This window comes from Poecilia latipinna, unplaced genomic scaffold, assembly GCF_001443285.1.
Source record: "Poecilia latipinna isolate Pla-1442-1.1 unplaced genomic scaffold, P_latipinna-1.0 Scaffold3990, whole genome shotgun sequence".
Taxonomy (NCBI): Eukaryota; Metazoa; Chordata; class Actinopteri; order Cyprinodontiformes; family Poeciliidae; genus Poecilia; species Poecilia latipinna.
This window is the reverse complement of record NW_015116606.1, coordinates 4163-28085: the sequence shown is the minus strand read 5'-3', so window position 1 is coordinate 28085 and position 23923 is coordinate 4163. Positions and strand designations below refer to the sequence as shown.

At 40.5% G+C, this 23923-nt stretch overlaps 1 protein-coding gene across 4 annotated transcripts; it reads right to left on the bottom strand.

The window, feature by feature from the left end:
- Positions 1 to 1692: 1692 nt before the first annotated feature.
- LOC106942021 (TSC22 domain family protein 1-like) lies at positions 1693 to 21672 on the bottom strand. Of its 4 annotated transcripts, none has more exons than XM_015025193.1 (3): positions 19299 to 21672; positions 4158 to 4209; positions 1693 to 2514 (listed from the first exon to the last, which is right to left on the bottom strand). In XM_015025193.1, the coding sequence occupies exons 1-3, from the start codon at positions 21023 to 21025 to the stop codon at positions 2251 to 2253; spliced, it is 2043 nt and encodes a 680-aa protein (XP_014880679.1). In that variant the 5' UTR covers positions 21026 to 21672; the 3' UTR covers positions 1693 to 2250. The 4 variants fall into 4 exon arrangements, with proteins under 4 accessions (XP_014880679.1, XP_014880682.1, XP_014880681.1 ...); XM_015025196.1 differs by lacking the exon at positions 19299 to 21672 and adding an exon at positions 7756 to 8032; XM_015025195.1 differs by lacking the exon at positions 19299 to 21672 and adding an exon at positions 4464 to 5054.
- Positions 21673 to 23923: the final 2251 nt, after the last annotated feature.

Sequence of the window (23923 nt, the reverse complement as noted above, 5' to 3'; positions counted from 1 at the left end):
AGCAGAATTTGTTTAACTTCCAAAGTGCAGATTGGTATCTCTGCTCAATGTAGATAGCACGGCGCTGCCTCCAAACGTTGCCAACGACACAAATAGATCCAGTTAATCCATGCATGATCCCGCTGCTTCTCAGAACATCCTGTCCCCAAACCAGCCCGCTTGAGGAAAGCACCTTTTGTCAATGAAATGACATTTGTGAAAGTGCCATCTGGACATGGGAGCAAGAGCAGCATTTGATCCTCCCTCAGGCCACCCAGCCAGCCGCCGTGGGGTCAGGATCCAGAATCAAGGCTGGCCCATGGGAAGAGTTCAGAGTAGAGGTAGGGCAAAGAAATCACAGGAAGCAAATGACATCCCAATGGTTAAAGCATTTGGACTCCTTAAAATGAGTTGCAATGACCTCATCATAGCCAAGCAGGAAGAGACGTTTAACCTAGAAGAGTTTCTAAAATTATCCCAGCTGCTGTACATTCAGGTTATAATTTGGCCTTGAAATAGAATATCTGCTGCTCTGGTGTCATCACAGCATCTGACATGCCACACTGAATTCAATGAAGAACTCTGTTTTCTTATCTGTCCTGGAAAAAACATATTTAGTTTCATAGAATATGACTAAATAAATCATATGTTCAAGGATCAAACCTGTTTAATTGTAAGATTCAGGTACAGCAATGCAAAGTAATTTTTGGCACCTGGTAGCAGCACTAATCACTCTAGTTTATTGACGTATAGTGGAACCAATTTGCTTATTTGCAGATTATTTTCATGTGCAAAAATCTCATCTATCAATAATTTCAAAATTCATAATTCTGAAATTATAGATTTTAAAATGAATATTAAATTTGTTTCATTCAAAATTAAAACATTTTTTGTTTTTATTTTGTTTTGAAAACAAAATAAAAACAGAATCTCTTGTGGCATTTCTGACTGAAATATATTCATCAACAATTTCTTCAGAATTGTGGATGAAGATGCCGATGGTTACGGGCAGCAAGAATTTCCTCTAGCAGTCTGTATTACAGCGGTTCTGAAGAAGATTGAAATAAAATAAAATATAATACATAAAATACCTTGGTAAAAATAAAGTAAAACCTTTTCAGTTTAAAAAGAGCAAACAGTCCATTTTTTTTATACTTTTTTTTTATTTGAGGTGCAACTGTCTAGTGCAATTGAAATGTCACATTTGTGATGGGCTTAAAGGAACATGCACAACACATGGACATAATTCTGCCAACGCATTTTTTCCTTTCCTCATGACAAGTTTCACATTATTGTGTTCAGCGCTCCAGTCGCACTATGAGCAACTTACACACTTGGCTGTACAAAAAGACGGGGAAAAAAAATTATTTAAAGTAAAAAACAAAAAACAAAAAAACAACTACACATGTCTCCAAATCAAGTGGTGAGTCCAGATCATTTGAGCAAGAGAGTTTGATGCAACAGCAGAGAGGAGAGTTCACTTGTCACTACAGGAGAGACAGCATCTTAGTGTGGAGGTTAAAAAAAAATCCTCTTATAGTCCCACCCTGAGTTCAGACATCACAGGTAGTTTAAAACCTGGTGAAACCATAGATATATATATATATATACACAAACATGAAACATAGAAAAGCCTCTATATATGTATCTATGGTTAGAAACCAGGCACTTGGCAGAGTTGAACTGGAAATATTTAGTCTGTACAAAGTTACCTACGAACAGTCTTGTCCTATTTATTCACCTTTTCGGTTATTTGTTTTAACAATAATTACATCAACAAGAGCAAAAAACACAAAGAAAAAGCACATCTTTATAATCTGTCCATGTTAAAATAAAAGCATCCTGATTCCATGTTCCTCCATTAGCAGTCCTCCAGGTTGTCTGAGTGAAGCATGGATGGTTCAGGTTGGGTGGCTGATGTTCACATCCACAATGGCACGCTGTGTTCTCCCCTCGTTTATCACTGGGACAACAAAGACGATTGTCTGAAGCAGGCAGTAAAGATGAAGAGGGGACACACACACAGACACACTCACTCACTCTGGTGCAACTCTAGAGCTTTTCAGTTAAATTAAATGTGCAACAAAAGAGTTTTCAGGTGAAGCCTCCAAATGACCTGAGGGTCAGTCTTTTAATGCTAATGTCCGTTCACAGTAAGTCAGCTTTCCTCCTCCTCCTCCTCCTCAGCTTCTGTCTTCCATCACCCCTGTCCTTCATCCTGGGAGAGGTGGGGGTGTTTGTTTTTTTTTTCTCCAGTGTGGGTCTTCTGTGTTATCCTGATGTGCCGGAGTTCTGTGCGGAGGAGAGGACCTGCGTGGGTCCGGATGGGGGCAGAGCCTGGGCAGCACCGGTTGGGGATCCGCCTGTCTGGACCTGGGCCTGGAACTGAGCCATCTGCTCGGGGCTGGCCAGCGTCTTCAGCAGGTTGTTCTCCTGCTCCAGCTGCGTGTTGCGCTCCATCAGCTCTTTGATCTGCTCCTTCAGCACCTCCACCTCCTCGCGGACAGCGTACATCAAGTGGCTCTTCACCAAGTCCTGACAGAGATGTAAACATGCTTCAGTCAGAAACTGTAACAGGAGTTTATGAAATAAACACAAAGTGGCATCCAGGTGTGGCTCAAAAATCAGACACTTTTACATAAACTATGCTTTATTACTCAGCATTTCATACAAATAATACAGCCTCATTATTTCACATAAAAGCCCCCGCCATGAACAATTTGTATTATTCTACTTAAAATGCTGAACTTTTAACATAACAGAATCTCTCTTTCTGATTGAAATATATTATTTTATGCCTCATTTTAGCCATTTGCTATAAGTTGGATTCATGTTAATGTGTATTTAAAAACGTAACATTGAATTTTATAAAAGGATTTCTCAGGGTGCACCGATTGCAGTTTCTGGCCAGTCTTTAAAAATCCTGAACTGCCAATTCTGATTTTGGCCTACACTGATTTTTTTGTGTGAGATTTTGCCAAATATAGAAAGGAAGTTACTAAATTGGCAACAGCAGGTTGACTATTGCTAACTGCAAACGTGCAGACATGACCTGTTGGGCCGTTCTTTTGGTCACACCTCTCACAGCAGACAAATGGATGACATTTTAATTTTTAGACATTTGCAGAGGTAGATAACATAGATGGATTCACATGCAAGTATCGGCTGATCCCTGATCTCCCAAAATTAAGAAAATTGGGTTTGATTAATCAGTGCACGCCTAAATATTTCATTATTAATCAGAAATATCATCATCCCCATGTAGAAAATTTCTGGCTTAGATCATTAAGCATATTCATAGGTTAGAGCGGTCTGGTCAAAACCCCTTAACTGTCATGAGGACAGCAGTGACCCATTAGATAACATGTAAATATTTTGGAGATGACCTCTAAGGGGTTAAAGTCCTGATTCTTTAAGAATCTGATTTTTTTCTCCAACTACAACTTTAATACACACGCACACTGCACTTTTCAGAATTCTATTTGGTTAAAAAGTTTGAAAATTAGGATGGGTTTTTCTTCTACTTGACAATTCTGTCCCTTTTAGTTAAAATGGGATAAAAATGTGAAGAAGTATAAGCGGTATGAATAATATGTTAAGTTTTAAAATCAAAATAAAGGAGATTTACTGACTGCTTGCATCATTTGATCATCATAATTGACCTTATTTAGTTCCTGCACATCACAGAACTAACTATGATATTAACAATGTGTTTTATGAAGATTAACAAAAACAGCGTTCCTGGTTATTGTCATGATGGTAACAGCAGGATTTGTTGGATAATCTCAGCATCCCCTCCTCTGTGGACCCCACCCCTCCTGTCTCCTCCTCAGCCACGGAACAAAATGTTCCTTCATCAGGATGGGAGGAGCCAACTGGCTGCCGAGTTATTTATACAGCATGGAGGGGAGGCTGCGGCTTGCCTGGCAACACTGGAGGAGAGTAGGGCTGTGTGTGAGAAACAGGAGGGAGCCTCCAGCCTGGCCCACACTGAGCTCCAAACCAGGAAAAGTCCAAACAAGCAGGTTGCAGAAACAAGCTGAAAAAATTAAAAGCACAGAAGCCCCCCAAAACAAAACCACCACACTGAACCGTAAACAGGACAGAATCCAGTGGCAGCATCTCTGCATCACTGAAGGGGTTACATAAGACTCGTGCAGACAGAGCCGCCAGCTTACCATAGCCTGCTCGATCTTGTTGTCGATGGCCACCACACTTGCCCCTGAAGAGCTGCGAGAGAAACAGAGAGCAAAAGAGAATGATTTAACAGAGGCTGAGCACTGAAAGAATGAAGAAGAAATGAGTCTGATCTTAGCAAGCAGAGTCCTGATTGGCTGCTACTTTTTAAAATAAAATCTGTTTCTATGAGTGAATGTTGAAGCCTGTTTATTTCAGTGGGGTTGGGTAAAACGAAGTAATTCATTTCAGAAATCTGATTCACAACAAGTATATTAATGCAGCATAGTCAATATGGCAGACGTTACCTATTATCAACTGTGACTGTAGCACTTTCCTTTCCAAGCACAGAGGACAGAAACGAGATAGAGAAATTCCTCAGCTGACAAACACCAAGGTCCATCGCCACCGTGTAGCATTGGGAATTCATGCTATCCCACCCATTTAAAAGGCCTGGAGGTGGCAGAGCGGCTGGAAGAACCGGGAGACCAGCGGTAGAAAAGTAGAAAAAAAGCGCATTATTTCTTATTTCAGCCCCCAGCGTCACACCTCTGGGGCGGCTGGCTCAGTTGCAGCCGGGACAGAGTACACAAAAGACTGAAGCGACGGGTTGCTGCTGCTCATAGTTCGGCTCCCTCTCCGGGTAATTCATGCGGCAAAACAGCGCATGCAGCTTCGTCATTGGCTGAGAGGGGGAGCTCATTAACATAATATATATGCAACAGAGACACTCCGTGTCGGACTGTGGAAGAAGTTGCTTATTGTAATAATACATGTGCCATCTCTACACCTGCTTTACCGAGAAAAACAAGCTCCTGGATCACTAAAACAAAAACTGGACACATGATGTCTCCTTCATATCGATGCACCCGCTTTGCTCTACTCTCAGTCTTGTCTACCGGTTTTATCCCCAAATACAAAAACGTTTGTTCAGCACTACAACGTTGGCAGGTGTAGCGATGTCTCCCCCTGCTGGCAGTAAGTTTTAACAACAAAAAGCTGGGATTAAACAGACTTTCATCTATTTAACAGAGTTTCTATATATTTTTGTCTTCTGGACTCCGTTAAGCAGACTCTAAATTCTCTTTTAAAAGAATAAATCAAATGGCATAATATTAAGGCAGATTTCTGTATAGTGCTCAGGGTTTCAATATGACACTAGCAGGAAAAATACTGAAAAATTTGCCTATTACCTATGTGTGATTCAGTATTCACAGATTTTTCTGATCATATCTAAAATCCATCTTTTTAAGGTGAAATACATGGGAGCAAAGCTACATGACACTACCAGCTGGTATTTGCAAAGCAGCCAATCCTGGAGCAAATTTATTTTTGATTTGCTATATCCCTTAGAGCAGAGATAAGGAAACCAGAAGCTAGGTTCTGTAATAGAGTAAAGATGGTTTCTATAGTGCAAATTAAGGTATATTTATTGTTTGAACTATTAAAATAGGCAGTTATGAGTTATAAGTGGTGTCTCGAGTATTGGCAGAAGAATATAATAACATTCTAGTAATACTGTCATTTATTGGAATTTGAGAAAAAAGTTGAGTGGAAAGAAAAAGTGTGGTAGGAAACAATGCATCAGCAAAAGAGATAACTGTAGCTTTCGGAGGCTTGTCAAGCTAAATCCCTTTAAGGAGGTGGGGGAGTTTCTCAATGAGTGGATGGAGTCCCACACATGGACTAAGAACCTGAACTGGACTGCTGCTTAGTGGACCAAAGTCTCAAAATATTTATCATTTGAAGAGATTGAAAACAGTAGACATGTCAGATGAATGTCTCTGAGTTAAGAGTCGACAGCTTGACCACATTAAGGTGTGGATTGTTGGCGTTCCTATGGAAACTAGTCAAACAGCACACAAAGAAGAGGAAGCACATTTTGTGTGAGCAGCTGGAGTTGAAATAAACAGTCAAACTGAAACCGTCCTGCACCTTTTTTCACCCCTCACCACAAACGCATGTCAACATTCAGTCAGAGTGGGCATCTAGCAACTGGTCATTCATGCATTTCGTAAACTTTGATTCACATCTGAGCTCACTTCAACCACCTGCTCCTGATTCAAGCACCTTATTGAGTTAAATCTGTCCGTAACCATTCAGGCCTCTGCCAAACCTTTGAAGACTGTCTGCTGGTTACTTTACCACAACACAGCTACAAAAACCAGCCAGATATAGAAGGGCTACATCCCAAACATACATTCATACTCCTTGGTCTTTGCATGCTGTGCACATTTATACTGCAAGAAAAATCCAAGCCAAGTCATTTTTGTTGAGTTTCATAAAATCAGTCTAAAGCTATAGGGCATTACTTTTCATCAACCTCAATGTGGTTTTTTAGGAGGACTTTATATTATAGAACACAACTAAGCAGCCACGATCGTGAAGTGGAAGAAAAAAGTGACATATTAAAATCCTTCTTGTTTTACTCTGTTACTTCAAAATACAATCAGTTGCAGAACAGAGAAAACAGCATATCAGCCAACCAATAAGTCAACTTGATTTCCTTAATTATGGGCGATCAGCCAATACTTACACGAGAAACCGATCTTATCTGCCTTATAAGCCACTGTCTCCTTTTGCTCTGCAGCGGGAGAGGACTGACTGACGAGTAACATCACAGTTAACAATAGTCACTATACAACTCTGGAAAAAATTAAGAGACCACTGCAAAATTAACAGTTCTTAGATTTTACTCTTTATAAGTATGTCTCTGAGTAAAATGAACATTGTTATTTTATTCTATTAACTACTGACATGTCTCTGATATTCTAAGCAAAAATGTGTTATTTGTAGAAAATGAGAAATGGTCAAAATAATGAAAAAGATGCAGTGCTTTCAGACCTCAAATAATGCAAAGAAAACAAGTTCACATTAATTTAGAAACAACAATACTAATGTTTTAACTATGGAAAACGTTTGGTGGAAATCAATTTTTGGTGGAATAACCATGTGGTTTTCTTAAAATTCCAATAAAAGTCAACTAAAGTTTGTGGTTTTAATATGACAAAATCTAAAGAAGTGAATACTTTTTGAAACTACTGCACTTCCATAGAGATTGGATGAAAATAAGGAATGATTTGATGTTTCCTGTTGAGATATAAGATTTATTTAACTAACCTCCAGAGGGTTTGCGATGTCCAAAGGAACTAAAACTGTCTGCTGCATTCCTCTAAAAGAAGCAGTTATATTTTATTCTACTGTGGACGGAGATAAAGTACGGAATAAAAAGAATATGTAGGAATATGTGGTTCATGTTAACATGTACATGAAGTCTGGGACTTTGGAGAGTGTGCTTAGAGATAAATAAATCATTTGCGGAACTCAATTCTTATCTTTGACAGTTGTGATTAACTGCTGCAACTGAACCTACAGAACAACTGAACCTTCACACACTCAAAGAAAACATGTGGAACATGTGCAGAAACAAGAACAGAGTGTGCTGAAAGGCAGCCCTTAAGGGCTGGATCATGCAGAGCGGATGGATGTGTATCTCTTGTTGCAGACGCAGGCGGGCGCTGCATCAAAAGGCTGCAGGGAACTTTAATACAAATGTTTCTGCTTAGATTCCAGGACCATAATGAAAACAGCCATGGTTACCTCTTCAGATGCTTCTCAAGCTCCCAGAAGAGCAGCTTAAGGGCCTGGGCATCCTGGCCCCGTGCTGCTGCTCCTGCTGCCACCGTCAGCCCCTTCTCTCTCATTGATGCTTAAGAAATCACAACGCAGGACCAAAGCACCCCCCCCGACCAACACCTACACAACACCAAAACAGACCGCAGTACCACCTCTGCCCCCTTCGGCCCCTCGACCCTGGCTCCCACTGAAAGCTGAAGGAGCTTCACATTGGGGAGCCTGAGCAACAATAGAACCCAGGATGGATGAGGAAGGGAGAAGGAGGAGTGAGTGCGGGTGTGTGTGTACAGGGGGAGCTCATGTTTGTGTGAGTCTGGACATATATAGTCTGTAAGATGATTGGGTGAGCAGAGAGGAGACCTAGGCAGTGATGTCAGCTTTCTTTCTGCTGTTACATAAACTGTCAGCAAAGATTAGACGGATCCGTCCAATAGGATGTTCCACTGTTGACTACGTCACCCATAAGCCCGCTGGCTGCCTCAGAAGAACGCCTCCACCCACAGATTAGCAGCAGGAAACAAACTTTAATGTTCCCAGCATCCTCCACACACTAAAAGACCTCCAACAGATTCATAGACTCCCCAGCAGGAGTTCCGTAGGTCTCCTGCTGGGTGGTCACTGTAAACGCCCACAACAAGGGCTCCAAGTGTTCATATTGAATGTTACTGACAGGTCGTATTTAGTCAACCTTGCTGAAACCAACATGTTTGTACACATTGTACTCGCAAGTCTGGGATCAGTTTGCACATGCTCATTAAGGTAAAAAAGGAGGGGAAGCCTTCACTCTGTTTGCCTTCAGCGAATCGCTGAACAGAGATGGTTTGGTCAATGATGAAGCAAAGCTATGTGTCATAACTTCACATGCGGCACACTTGTTCGGGCAGTGACCCATATATTACATGAGCAAATTATTACAGCATATTGCATAAGAACACTGGACTCTGTAAGATAACAGCAAATAGATGATTTTCCACCATTTTAGGAGTTTTTTTGGGGGGTAGGGTAAACAAAATCATGAAGTTAACATTTTTACATTTTAAAAGACAAAAACCTTGGTTTCCTAACATAAACTTTAATAACAACATTATTCCTGGACATTTCTTGCATTGCTTAAAATAACAGGAAGAAAAAACAGAGCCAAACATTTAAAACTGACTTTTAATTTAAAAACAATTTAAAGCCAATTTATGACTACCAACCAAAATCTATTCTCTGCTTGAGTGGCCATGATCCAAAGGCCCAAAGTTAGTCAGTTTTGGTATCATAGCAATGTTTAGAAAATAAATTTGAGGAATCAAACATCAGAAGCTGTTGTATAAACAGGCATGTCAGCCGTCACTCAGGCTAGACTTCGGTGAGTACCGGTTATTTCACAACTTCAATTTCTGTTTTGGTTCTTCCATCAAATATCAATTCACTGTCATGTTGGAGACATTTTGTCAAATTTGTGAACTGACCAAGAGTCGGCTTCAGCAGAAGACTGGATGGCTAATCAAGAGATTAGCCTTCCAATCTACAGTGGATCAGTGTTTGCAGATTTTTCAATGGAGCGCATCTAAAAAATTTGGGGAAAATTTGCCTGTTCAAAAATTGTTTTTGCAGTGCGTATCTAACATATTTGGGAAGCTGAAACACCTTTGCACAATTCTACTTGATATTTGGCATTTAAAAAGTAGCCAATTCAAGAACACTTTTCATTGTCCTGGGCACTGATTGGTTGTGGCCCCAAAAGCAAAGATATGGAAGACTGTGAATGTTAGCTTCTGTGGCAGAGCTAGGACGATTTTGAGTGTGTTTATTAATGTATATTTGGTGTTTGAACTTTTAAAATAGCTTGTTATGACAGTTTTAGAGGCTATGTATTCGTGGATTTCAATTAAAGGATAGGCAGTCTTCTGGAAACTTACAGAACACACACAGACTCCTAATAATTGCTCGGAGCTAAAAAGCCTGAACAAATATTATGAAAACTTTTAATTATAGTTCTAAAATTAAACACTTCAATCATTTAAAATCTGCATTAGTAGTTTTTTTTGTTCAGTGTATTGCTTTTTAACACTCAGGAAGACCTACAAAAAGTGTGTAGAGAAACAATGTGATGGAGAACTTTTCTGCTACACCCAGCTGGGCTTACATAAGGATGGAAGTAAAGCAGTATTTAGGATCGAGATAATGGTGGAGTGAAGAAAAAAGGGAAAACAAAATGGAGTTAAAAATATGTTTCCTTTTAAAACAAGGAGGGAAGATTGAGAAGTAGGCACCAATGTTTACAGAAAACCTCCAAGACTGTTTTTATTCCCATAAATGCATATTCTGTTTCATTTTTCTCACATCCTTTATTTCTTTCCATTAGTTTGCACGCTGTGATGTGATACGCTGGTTTCCCTCCACATCACTTCTTCTTTAGCAGTCAGGAGGCATGGGCTTGTGCATGTCTGCATGGACCTGTGCATCCTGTTTGTGTGCTTTTTGAATCATTTAATGTGTGCGTATGGGTGTAGGCCGGAATAATCTGGTTTAGGCCTCTAACTTTGGCAGGGAATCAACGGCGATTACACACACAGGATGTTTTTACTGTCTGAATTTGGGAAGTAGAAGATTCAAAATTCCATGTTTCCGGAGGTGTAATTATTTGACTATTTTCAGGCTCTGGTTCCAGAGAGAGGCAGAGAGCCGACCCCGGGTTAGACAGCTTTATACCTGCCTGTGGTTGAGGATAATTCCCCTTGATTTTTGCTCAGACACAGACAAAACAAAGAGGAAGGAACGCCCTAAAACTCGGCCAGGTCTCATATCATCACAGACCTTGAGGACCGAAGCTCTTTGGAGCGCGAGTAAAACGCTCCGCCATGCACGCAATGCCTTACATAACCAGCTTCTGGACCATATGAACCATGAAAGGAGAAGACGCAGATCGACGCAGCTCCAAATATTAAACCTACCTCACTTTCCTGACAGATCATGTATTACCTTCCAGCGTTCATACAGATCTTCCAGAATCTCATACTGCATGGAGAAACAGATGGAACTAAACCCCACAGAATACCCAGCTAACCTTCAAATCCAATTTATACTTGACATTTAAAAACAGAGCCTAAATTTGCTCATGCTTTTAAATGAATATTTTACAAGCAAGTATTACAAAACAGCCTGATAACACGAGACGTCACTTGCAGTCACATGAAGCTTCCAGGGGGTTTCAATAAAAATGGAGCCAGAAAAGCTGCCAGTCTAAACAGTGAACATATTCACAGCGGAGGAGGAGAAACTTTGCTTGAGGCTCTCTGCAGCGTGCCGCTTCATGTGGTGATCCGACTCTCACATCCAGCTTCAGTTACTTTTCCAGATATCCACAGTATTCCTGGCAGGGCAAACTGTACAACAGCCTTTTAAACAACAGCCTTAAGAAGCTAGGTTTCACAACTGGAAAATTTTCCATTATGTGGCTTCTGCAAATTTAAAGACTCTAATAAAAGTTCAAAAATGGCGCAGTGGCCCCATCCTTCTGATCGTGTTGATTTAGATTGCTTGCAAAACAGACATGCAGCTTTTCTTGGAAAGTTATGGGCTGGAAACTAAAATGTAGAATATTTAAAATATTTGAAATGCAAAAACCAAACAAAAAAAGTGCAGCTTGGGAATCTGAAATACCTTGATGCAATGCAACTTGATGTGCAATTAGCTGGCTTTTCTTTTCCTTTCCTTTTCCTTCCCAACTTGGTCTTAGTTAGCACTACCAGTACGTAGTGCTAACTAAGACCGTTTCCATTGTGCATTTTAAGGTATATTTGGTGGACCCTATTCAAAACCACAGATACCCAAGAAAAGCTAAATTCTGTTACTCTGATACTTTAGACATCCTCTTAACACCCATAGCTGCCTATTGTAATAGTTCAAACACAAAATATACATCAGTGGAAACTGTCTTAGCACTACCGCAAAAGCTAACATCTTTCCTTATCTATGCTCTTAGGGGTTACACAAATCAAAAATAAATGGCCCTGATGCCATTTACTTGGCTGCTTCTCAAGCTGTGGCTTCTTTCAAATATTTTGGATATACTTGCCAGAAAAAAAAGTGCAAAAATATGCGATTGGCAGATATTTTGTAAATAACTTAGGAGTCATATTCCGCAGAAACTCTGCAAATACTGAACCACGGAGAAGCAGGGTTTACTGTATTAAAATAGGCAACTAGAAGAATTTTTACAGGGGATCTCAAGTAGAGGTGGCAAAAAAAAAAAAAAAGTTTTTTTAAGAAATCAATATTTTTAATCCTGGAAATTCTGAATTGATTCAAAATGCAAAAAAAAAAAAATTTTAAATGCGTTTAAGTTGCACTTTTAGATTGTTTCAATAGAAAAAATGGTTTCTGAATCAAATCATAACCTTAAAATTAATCAAAATCTAATCACTAGTCACTGAAAGATTTTTATCTCTAATCTCAAATATCTGAGTATGCTAGGTGTTCACAGGAGGGTGTTGTCCCTAATCATTGTAGTATTTGAGAAATAAAGGCGCAGTTTTGCTTAATTTGGCCTGTTGAAGGTGTAAGTCCAAAAGTCACACATGTGATTGACACTATAGGTCACAGGACTAAAGTAGTAAAGTTTCTACAACATTCCTCATTAAAGTCGTAGAGTCTCCCCAGTAAAACAACTGAAGAGTATTTTACCAGTTTGGAAATTACAGCGACAAAACAATAAAAACTTGGCTTTCACAGTTTTTGGGGGGTGTTTTTGTACAGTGTTTTGAAAAACCCTTTTTATTTCAATTTAAGATCTAGATACTTTGTGATGATAACTCAGCTTACTTTCATTATATAACAAGAATATTTCAATTCTCAAAAAGCAATTTCAAAGAGAGAATTATTTGGATGTTATACAGAAGAGCGTCAACAAAATGCTGTGGTGTTTTGTTGCCGCATAAAACATCAGAATTCCTCATATCTGCTCCAAAATGAATAAAGAGGGAAATTCATTTCTCAAAATATATTAAGAAAAGACAATTAAATGAAAAAAATATTCTTTAAGATGTAATGGACTCACTAATGCAGCAAATCTGGTCCATACAGATACAGTGTCAAATCTTTTGGTTTGTTTGGAGATTAAACTCCAGACACGCGACTGTGAAACAGCAAGAATACGCATCTCTGCGCGAGAGCACAAGGCAAGCGAACGTGACGCATGGCTACTTGGCTGTCGGCTTTGCTCAAAGCGTCCTTTGCTGCCAGAAGTTGTTGAGGTTGGGCTGTGGCTGGAAGAGCCACAGAGAGAATGGCTCTTCCAGCCATTCTCTCTGTCCTCCATGAGCGACTTCGTCTTCCTCATGGAGGTTGTTTCATTCCCTTGCTGCTTTGTCATTCACAGATTGCGTATAAGGAGGACATTTCTACTTTGCCACAGGGCTTGTATAAGGTCAGTGATTTCAAAGCAGAAGATTCATGAGCTCCTGCTGCCATCTAGTGGGGAAACACAACTGTGACAGCTGAAGAGGTCGTAGAGTTTGTGTCAAGCAGAATAAGTGTCAAATCTGTTTATGATTACTCAACAACCTGACTCATTGCTGTGAGATGACAAGAACATGAGAGGCAATAAAAAAAGGATTCACTAAGTGTTCGCCTCTTTAGTGTTGGTATTATAAACTTAAGGCGCTGAACTCTTGGCTTATGAAGAGAACCACTTATTTTTTAAATCAGCTATCAGATCTGGAAGTCAAGCAAGAACAAAAATAAAATAAAAAAATTCAGGCATGTCTGTGTGAGCAATGCGTAAATCGTGAATCAGAAACCACACAACCTCAGGACCATTGTCTGTTTATAATAAATCATCATCTAAAGAATGAGCCGTGTGTACTTGCAGGATCAGGGTCTCTGCACACCCCGAAAGAGATTATTTAATGTTATTTAACTCTAGCCAAATCCGACTAGCAGCTAACAATCAGAAGGCACAATGTGGAGAGTTTAACATCTTTGGGTTTAGATTCATAACGACTTCAACATTCTTCATTAAAGAAAAAGCAAAAACATGCAAACTTTGGAAGAAATGCTGCTTTAAGGAGAGTTTTTTGGCCATCGAGATGGCCAAAAAAACCGAAGCTGCAGCTTTTACAGCTTCAAAAGCATGAAGTCATATGTGTAAATAAGACCCATAAATTGCAATACACCCAACAATGAAGTTGTGGTACTGCTGATTTTCTAACAAAGCACCCCATTGTTAAAATAATCCTGGAAACATTGCAAGCCAAGATGGAAGTGTATGCTGGTAACTGCCAATTAAAGGCGTTAGCTGAAGAACTGCACAATGCTGCCTTTTGATTTAGATTTCCAACTAGTTTCTACAAAGCATGCAGTCCGAAGAACCGATGAGATTTCTTCTTTGCAAGCAGCACTTTAGATGCGACTCAAATTGTTCTTGTGCACAGAAAAACCTACCGTGGAGTAACACCCAAACTTGAAAGATACCGCTGCTTTTCTGCTCAGGGAAGCACAACTGCCAACTGAAAGCACTTATTAATACCACTACATACCATCACAACATTAATACAAGTTTGTAGTCACTTAAACTCTTCAACACTTGAAAAATAATTCCATAACCTACAATGATTCTACAATGATTAGTCATTTTTGAAACAATTATTTTAAGAAGCATTTCTGATTCTCATATCAAGTACAGGTATTTTGAATTTGAAAGAACTAAATTGCATTGCAATTTAATGTGGATGGAAATAGAATAACTTAATCAATAATTAAAGTACGCCGAGATTTTTCTGGACTGCTCTTTCCATGTCAGAAATCAATTTTAAAAATTTGAATCCATTATGCAATTCAAATCAATATCTATATGTGATAGTTGAAATTTAATTTAAATAAATCAATTACACATTTATATTATCAATAAAATAATATAAAAATACACAAATGTAAAATGGTTGAAATCCTCAACCTAAATCTAAAACTGTGCTGAAAATCATAATTACAGTGTATCACAAAAGAGAGTACACCCCTCACATTTCTGAAGATATTGAAGTATATCTTTACATAGGACAAATTGACACTTTAACACAATGAAAAGTAGTCTGTGTGCAGCTTATTTAACAGCGTAAATTTATTCTTCCCTCAAAATAATTATATACAGCCATTAATGTCTAAACCACCAGAAACAAAAGTGAGTACACCCCTAAAAGACTACTCCCTAAATGTCCAAATTGAGTAACTACTTGTCATTTTCCCTCCAAAATGTCATGTGACTAGTTAGTCTTATAAGTCTAAGGCAGTGGTTCTTAACCTTTTTTGAGGTACCGAACCCACCAGTATCATATGCACGCTCGCTGAACCCTTCTGTAATGATAAATAAAATATGATTTTTTAAACCCCAAATTCAAGACATAGACAAGATCACCAAGTCTTCTTAAAAGGTAGAGTCTCTGAGAACAGTTCTTCAAAATACAGTCAGTGTTTTTAGCAAAGTTGAGCTGACTGTCCAGGAACGACCCAAGGTATTTAAAATTAGCCACAGTTTCAACAGGTTGGCCTTCGAGAGAAACTGGAACCACTTTAAGGTCTTGTTTAGATCATTTAATTAGCTCTACATTCTTAAGAGAATGAAAAATGTATAATAAATAATAAAGACTTTGCGGTATTCTGATTTAGTAATGTAATTATATTAGTTGTACTACCACCTCCACGCCACTAGAGGCAGTAGCAGGCCCGAAAAGATGCGACTACGGAGCAGATTTAGAAGTACACCGAAAGCTACAGAATTTGGTAAAAACGGTGAGTTTTGCTGAAGTAATTAAAGACAAGTTCAAATCCATGCTGAGAATGGAACTCCTTCAATCAGTGCTCCTCCACAGCACTGATTGGCTCAGCAATGTAACGTGATCCTCTGCAGCAAGTGATGGCAAAGCGGGGCGTCATCATGACTTTACACAGTGTGTCTTTACCTCCGTGGCAGAGGCTCCGCCGAACCCCTGGGGTTCGATCGAACCCAGGTTAAGAACCACTGGTCTAAGGTGTGCATAGGGAGTAGGTGTGTTAAATTTTTAGTACAGCTCTCACACTCTCTCACTGAAAGTTCCAACATAGCACCTCATGGCAAAGAACTCTCTGGAGATCTTAAAAGAAAATGGCCAAGGCTACAAGAGGACTGAAACTGAGCTGCAGCACAGTGGCCAAGATAATTCAACTTTCTGAAAGAGGGAGGTCCACTCAGAACAGACTTCGCGTTGGTCATTCAAAGAAGCTCAGTGCACGTGCTCAGCCTTACATCCAAATGCTGTATTTGAAAGATAGCTGCAGGAGTGCTGTCAGCATTGCTGTAGAGATTAAAGAGGTGGAGGGTCAGCCTGTCAGTTCTCAGACCATACGCTGCACACTACATCAGTTTAGTCTGCATGGCTGTCACCCCAGCAGGAAGCCTCTTCTGAAGTCTGCACACAAGAAAGCCTGCAGTTTGCTGAAGACATGTCAACAAAGGACATGGATTCCTGGAACCAGATCCTATGGTCTGACGAGACCAAGATGAGTGTTTTTGGTTCAGATGGTCTCAAGCATGTGTGGCAGCCATCAGGTGAGGAGTACAAAGATAAGTGTGTGATGCCTACAGTCAAGCATTGTGGTGGGAATGCCATGGTCTGGGGCTGCATGAGTGCAGCAGGTGTTGGGGAGTTGCATTTCATGAACTCCAATCTGTACCGTGAAATACTGAAGCAGAGAGTGATCCCCTCCCTCTGGAAACTGGATCACAGGGCAGTGTTCCAGCATGATAATGCCCCCAAACACACTTCTAAGATGACCATTGCTTTAATGAAGAGGCTGAGGGTAAAGATAATGGACTGGCCAAGCATGTCTCCAGACCTAAACCCAATAGAACATCTTTGGGGCATCCTTAAGCGGAAGGTGAAGAAGCGCAAAGTGTCGAATATCCACCAGCTCCGTGATGTGGTCATGGAGGAGTAGAAAAGCTAACCAGTGGCAACCTGTGAAACTCAAATACACTGTATTTGACATTTCTTGTATTACTGCTCATGAAATAATAAGCTGCCATCTTTAATTAAATTAACAAGCTTTATATTTTATTATTTAATTAGATGTCCTGTACAATATTGAAATATTTAAATAATTATTGATCAATGTACTTAATGTATATTTGTCCAATGTTATCTATGGTGGTGGGTGCCACTAACAAAAAAAAAAATAAGTTATGCTTGGGTTAAAGCACTATACCAACACAGTGTGTAGCACAAGTTATTGTTAAAGTGCTAATTAAAATTATAACTGCCTTGATAGAAAACAATCTAGAATCAATTTTTAATTTTGACATTATAAATGTACATGTTCTATAATGACCATAGATATTGCATTTATGTTTACATGTTCTCTATTATTTGTGTTTTACTTTGTTCCTGTATGTTTCTTCTTTCAAATGAAGTAGGGTGGGAGGAGACAGGGGAAACGGAACTGCTCCTTAAACAGTTATCTTCCATTTCAAAATAAGAGCATGAATATAATTGTATAACTAGTTGAAGAATTCTTAACAGCTGATGACTAAAACTTTACCCAGAAAAATCTGTTTAAGGAAATCTAAGTGTGCTAAACATTTTCAGCAAATGCGCTAAATAAATAATTTGCTTCGTTATTAGCGCCGTAGCAGAAGTGAGTCCACTTATGGTTATTTAAACTAAAACAAGTAGCAACATATTTTTTTATTGAAATGTAGCACAAGTAACACCATTTAATAATTTTCTGTCACTTGCATTGATCATTAAATCAATTGATATTTTACAAATGGATCAAATCTCAGGGGAACAAAATTATTAGTAAAGCTATGTTATTTTATAGCTTTATTTTTGGAGTTGTACTCATTTTAAATATGCTTGCCTATTTAAAGTCTTTGTATATGTAAGGATCAGTGTACAATGCCTTGAGACCAGAGCTAAACTTGTTGAGCTCATGCAAAATGCCACTTGTGGAAGAAAACTGACACATTCCCCTGAATACTCCATCCTGTGACACACAGTGCTGGTAGCATATCAGTTTTCATCAGCAGAGACAGGGAAGCTGATAGCAAGAGGAACAGAAATAAAAACAAGGGGGGAAAGCCACTACAGTCTGCACTAGACTGAGATAGAAGTTCACCTTCCTGCATAACAAACAAAAGTCACAATAGATATTAATGTGTGAACCAATATATTAGTTACAATTTCCTTAATTTTTGGAGACAATACATGAAAAACTGATCTGCAAATGTCATTTGCTCTGGTGTGGGAGCAAAAAGGGGCTTCGTCAGTACAATTATCCACTTTTCAGATAGAGAAAATTGTGTCTGCTGAATTTGGAATTGGTCAGGCTTTTTAAACACAGGTGATAAGCTGGAAAACTGCAATCAGTGCACATTTTGTAGACTTGAAGCCAACAGACACGTTTGTTCACAGAGTTGGAACAACTTTTCACAGAAAAGAAGATGAAATTTAGTCTTTAAAATGGGCTTGTATGATTATAAGGAAATATGACGTGAGAATATTGGTAGATATTGTTACAGTCATATGACTAAGCAAGTCAGAGAATAAGAAAGCTAAGCAGCAACTGGAAATAAAATCTTTCAATCTGAACAAGGTTTTCTTTAACAGCAATAAAACTACTTATATATAGTTTCCTTGTAACTTGACAACCTCCTTTTTGCATTTAATGCTTTAATAAAACACACCCCAAAAGACTTGCAGCTGCAATTTCAGCAAAAACTGGTTCTGAGCTTGTTTTCCCAAAGCAGAACATAAATACATAGCAAATTTGTATTCATTTCTTTCATATAAAAATCAAAATAAAATATATTAACGCTTGTGGACGCAACACGAAAAAAGACAGGACTGTGTTCATGCATGGGTGGAATTTTTTCTGTAAAAAGAGGATGGAAATGAAGCCCCTCTTTTTACAGAAACAATAAAACAGTAAGACAACATGACCATAAACAAAGCGGACAGTCAGTCTGAGACTGTCTGCAGCAGGATAGAGGCTGATTCATGTCCACAAACATGGGACAAACGCCTGTCCACATGCAAACATGCTCTCTCTGCAGCACATTCAATCAACTTTAAGCCTTCAGTTGCACGCTTTATCTTTGCAAAGTTAAAGAGTGCAAATCTCCTGTTCAACCGGACGCAGGAGGTTTACAACCAGAGAAACAACTTGTGGCGTCTCTGACAGCTTTTCTCCAGGGAACCAACCCGGTAAGAGCGGTCCTGCCTTCTCACAGATTTCCCTCACCTACATAACTACTTAAGAGCCTGCAGGAACATATGGAAATAAACACAAAGACTCACTATTTCCCTGCGGTGGAACAGCTTGAACCTGAAAGAGACACAAACTGTGACTCTGAGAGAAAGCTGCGACAGATGGGGGGTCTGACCAGGCCAGCACTCTGACCCTGAACAGAGAACTGCAGGCAAATGACTCTGGATTAAATGTAAAATAAGCCCAACATGTGATTAAAAACAAGACTGTTCTCTCACCTGTCATCCTCTCCCTCTGCATGCTGGCTCCTGAAGCCAGCAGCAGCCATGAAAGCTCTAGCTTCCACCGACATGCCCATGTGGCCCTCGGCGGCTCCCTCGGCTGCCCCCAGCCTGGGCAGACCCAGCAGACCCTGGTGCTGAATCAAGAGCTTCTGGGCGTTCTCCAGCTCTGTGTTTTTGGCCATGCTTCCTCCTCCAGGAACATGAGCAAGGTTTGCCCCGAGGGTGAGCAGCGGCTGCAGGTCGGCTTGCAGGGCGGTCAGCGGCTTGTACGGGGTGCCTTGGAGGGCCACCGGGTGCTGGAGTTGTGTTTTTGGCAGAGGGTGGGGTTGAGGCTGAAGAGAAGTAAAAGCCGCGGGGGTCGGCACGGCAGCCTGACCCGGAATTGGAGTGATACTGATGGGATGCTGCAGTGGGATTCCTGGAACTGGAGCAGAGATCCCAGGATTCACATGTGGAAGCGGCGGCTGAACTTGTGTCTGAAAGGGAGCGGTTGGCTGGATGAAGTCAGGTTGTCTGACCCCTCCTGAGGGTGCGATCACTCCTGTGTGGAGCTGGGATGTGGGGTAACCTCCCTGCGGTTGTGGATCCACAGCATAGGGAAATGGCTGGGGTATTGCAGGAGGAGGCTGAGACACAGCTGCAGGTTTCTGCATGTACGTCGTCCCGGCAACCTCTTTGGGGGAAATATAGCTCTGGGCAGTAGGCTGCGTCACCACCTGTGAACTGGTGAAGTCCTGGGTGGAAGGGTGGTACGGCTGCAGCATGGCGGGAACAGCTGGACTCGGCCCGGCATTTCCCCCCTCAGCCTCTACAGCCACGTCTATGGTTCTGGCTGCCTCAGGCGGAGCTGGGTGAGCGACCTCCTTTTCGTAATACTCTGTGCACGTCCATCTTCCTTTGCGAAAGGGCTCCGAGTTCGTGTCTAGTTTCACGACCCTAAAACGGGAGCCAGGGGCCGCCTGGCTGTGGCTGGGCTGGGCCACCTGCCCGCTTGCAGCGGTGTTGTCAGAACCAGCGGCAGAAACATTACAAGGTTTCACAACGTTTTGGATATTAGTAGCAGGAGCTGAAGCTCCAGCAGGTTTGGGGTTTTCATACACCAGCGGCCTCTGGACCATAGCTGGACTGGAGCTGGCTACTGGCGCAACGGGAAGAGTTGGTAGCGCTAGGTCAGACTGGTGATGGTGGGCCTGCTGTGGGTAGTATTGATGATGCACAGACCCATTCACCAAGGAGGACCCCTGAGTCACGTGATGCAGCTGCAGAGGTTCATTAGGGGACACCAGTCCGGGAGTGTCCACCCCATGGAGACTGTTCAAGGTCTCATCTGAGGAGCTCCTCTCCGGGACTCCCGTGTCTGCAGGCCTGGATGCGGACACATCCAGCATCTCAGAGGAGGACAGGTCCTCTGTGTGGGACTCGTCCATGTCATCATAGCTCTCCGTGTCATCAGCCAGACTGTTGTTCCCGCTGACGTTGATCTGGGCCGAGGTGACGCTGGTTATCTGGAAGCCGCTCTTCTTCTTCACCTGAGCTCCCAGCGCTTGAAGAGCCGGGGAAGAGGATCCAGCCTGCGCCGGGCTCGGGCTCTCCTCAGAGAGGTTACCTCCGACAGAAGAGGAGGGAGATCCGGACGCGCTGCTGCTGCCTCTCCGGTAATGGAAAGCGGCTTTGCGGGTGGCAGTCCCCGGGGGGTCCCCGGTGTAGTCCTGATGGTGCATGTTTGCAGTGAGGCCAGTGAAGTAGAGGGGTTGTCAGGCGATACTAAACAGCCTTATGTGACAAGTCATATGATTTACGTCCTTTATAATAAAATACAATTTTAGGAAGACGTTCAAAAATAGGCTCTACGGTGAATATGCACTTCCTCCTGCCAAAACACGCATCGATCCATCATTTTAAATTAAAACCAGTCTTTAAATGCTGCAACTAAAATAAAAAAGCGACGACTGGTAGCTAGCTAGCAGCCATTAGCGCCTCCTGAACTTTGTATCTCCATTTAGCTCCTATATTCAAACATTTAACTAATATACATGAGGCAATTAAGCAAATTCAAAATAATAATATTTCATATTTTTAGTTGTCCTTTGAGAAGAGTCTGTTAGCCTGCCGTGTGTCGCAGGAAAACCTTCGCATCTATTCCCTTCCTCCGGGAGCCGACTAGTCTCGTCAAAATGGAAAGAAAAATAATCCCGAGTCGGTTACACAAGCCGTTTCCAGTTAGCAGAACATAGAGTCTGGGCAATATCCGTCTTTGTAATGGTAGAAATTGCTGGGTGAGTCCATGTCAGCGCAGTTTTCAGCGTCCGTCCGTGTTTGCTGTATCATTGCCGGTGAGCTCTAGAAGCAGCAGCAACGGTAGGAAAGCAAACATTGCCCATGCGCATGCGTGTGGAGCGTTCAGGTCCCGAAATTGGATCGTGTTTTTGATTACAAACCATTGTTTGAGCATTTATTTCTCTAAATAACTTGATAAAATGTACCATTTGGCCACATTTGGCCACAGGATATAAGCATTTTCCTCAATTACAAACGGGAAAATGCAACCCATTTCAATCCTAAAAGCTAATAAAAATACCTAACAAAAAATTACCTAACACTAAAAGCGGGCATGAAGCTCTGGGTTGTGTTTATTTTTTCTTTCTGGGACCACAGTTAAGAAATGCTACTATAAACAGCAATGACATAGTAGATAGATGATTTACATACACATATACTGCTCAAAAAAATAAAGGGAACATTTCACTTTAATTTTGTGTGTGGCTCCAAATCCAGGCCTCCATTGGTTAATAAATTTGATTTCCATTGATGATTTTTGTGTGATTTTGTTGTCAGCACATTTAACTTTGTACAGAACAAAGTATTCAATGAGAATATTTCATTCATCCAGATCTAGGATGTGTTATTTGAGTGTTCCCTTTATTTTTTTGAGCAGTGTATATAATTGCTGATGTCATACATCGTAAGCACGTTAATAATAATAAATTAGGAATGTCAGCTTGTTACAACTAAAATATTTAACAAGAAATTTGTAGTGCCTGTGAATCACAAAATCTGATAAGCAGATTTGACTTGTAATAATCTTTACTGTTATATATTTTTAGATTATTTTGTTGTTCTTTTAACTTTTATATAGACAGGTCAAACTATAATACTATTTTTACTATACAGTTTGGTAGTTTCTCTTTGAACTGTTCTTTTCCCTATTCTTCATCAGTCCATTGCTTGGTTATTCCAGATAAATAATTTTAATGTGTCTGCCCTATGAGTTAATGAGGCAGAGGAAAACCCCCAAAACATAAACAATACATAATGGTAATCCATAACCTATTTCTTTAAAAAATACCAAGGATAAACATTCGACAGAGTATAATATGTTAGCTCCAAAGAGTGTTTAGCTGAAAACTTGGCATACACATCATGATAAATAGTACTGATGCTTTGGGCATTGTGTCTGATTAAAAATGTAGGTTCAAAGATCAGGGGTCTCATTTTAAAATGTGGCAGGACAAAACAGGACCTGAAACTGCCACCTGTCATTTTCTGTGCAAAAGTTGTGCTCTGTAAAAAAAAAAAAAAAAAAAAAACTTAAGGGGAGAATGTGCAGATCCTCACAGAAAGTTTTGCTTTGGAGACAGCAGAAACTGGTGATGCAGATGGTGAGGTGGGAAATATTAGTAACTGTACAAAAAAAGCCTGTCTGGTTAAGCACTTCTATTGCTAGTACTTCAATTAAAGTAATTGCAATAGAGATGATTAAACTTTAGTCTTGTGCAAAACATCTTTTCTGTAAGGAAGTTGAACGGAAGTGGAAATTGATTTTTTTTTTTTCAAAATAAAATACTCCACAAACTGCCGTTAAATTGAGAACAGTAGTAAGACCAAAGTCAGAGTGAGTCGTAGAGAAGGAAGAGAAAAGCTGCATGCATGTCATGAGTTGTACGTTTGTCATTTTTACCGCAGCTGATGTATCACTCCCACAACAGAAATGCTTCTGATACCCCTTCATATATGACAACAACATATCTGATAAATATAGTGGCAAGCTGGGAAACACAACACAAGTACTGATGTACTCTTCCACTATAATCTGCAGGGGAACGTGGGTTAGCCCCCAGGTGTTCAATTCTAACCTCCTTTTCAAACCATCAGAGTATAGAAGAGGTGCACTTTAATACAGCTCACTCCCATGCATGTTTAGCCGTGTATTGTGCTATTGGCCTCATATCATCTGAGGAAGGTGTGCAAAATCATCAAGGCATGTGGTGTGCTGCACCATTTGGCACTGAGCCATGGCATCCATCTCCTTTCGTGGCTCCCTTCCTCCTCAGAATGACAAACCTTACCAGTTTCAGTGAGGCACCAGATGTCACTAGAGAACCATGAATGAAGAATGCCTCATTCATTGCCTTATGACACTTCATTTAGCCACCAATAGTGAGAATTGTTGCTATGTCCAACTGGATGGATTCTTTTTCATCTTGTGGCAACAACTTGCAGTATATATATACATACACACACACACACACACCCACCCACACCCCCCTACCCACACACACACACACACACACACATAAAAAAAAAAAAAAAACATTATATATATATATATATATATATAT

What these genes read in the sequence shown, in the direction of transcription:
- LOC106942021 (XM_015025193.1), bottom strand. Translation starts at nt 21,025, where the DNA reads ATGCACCATCAGGACTACACCGGGGACCCCCCGGGGACTGCCACCCGC. An exon ending in GCAGAGGGAGAGGATGACAG is followed by an intron (nt 4,210 to 19,298) that starts GTGAGAGAACAG and finishes TTTCTCTCGCAG; the next exon opens with CTCTTCAGGGGCAAGTGTGG. An exon ending in ACAAGATCGAGCAGGCTATG is followed by an intron (nt 2,515 to 4,157) that starts GTAAGCTGGCGG and finishes CATCTCTGTCAG; the next exon opens with GACTTGGTGAAGAGCCACTT.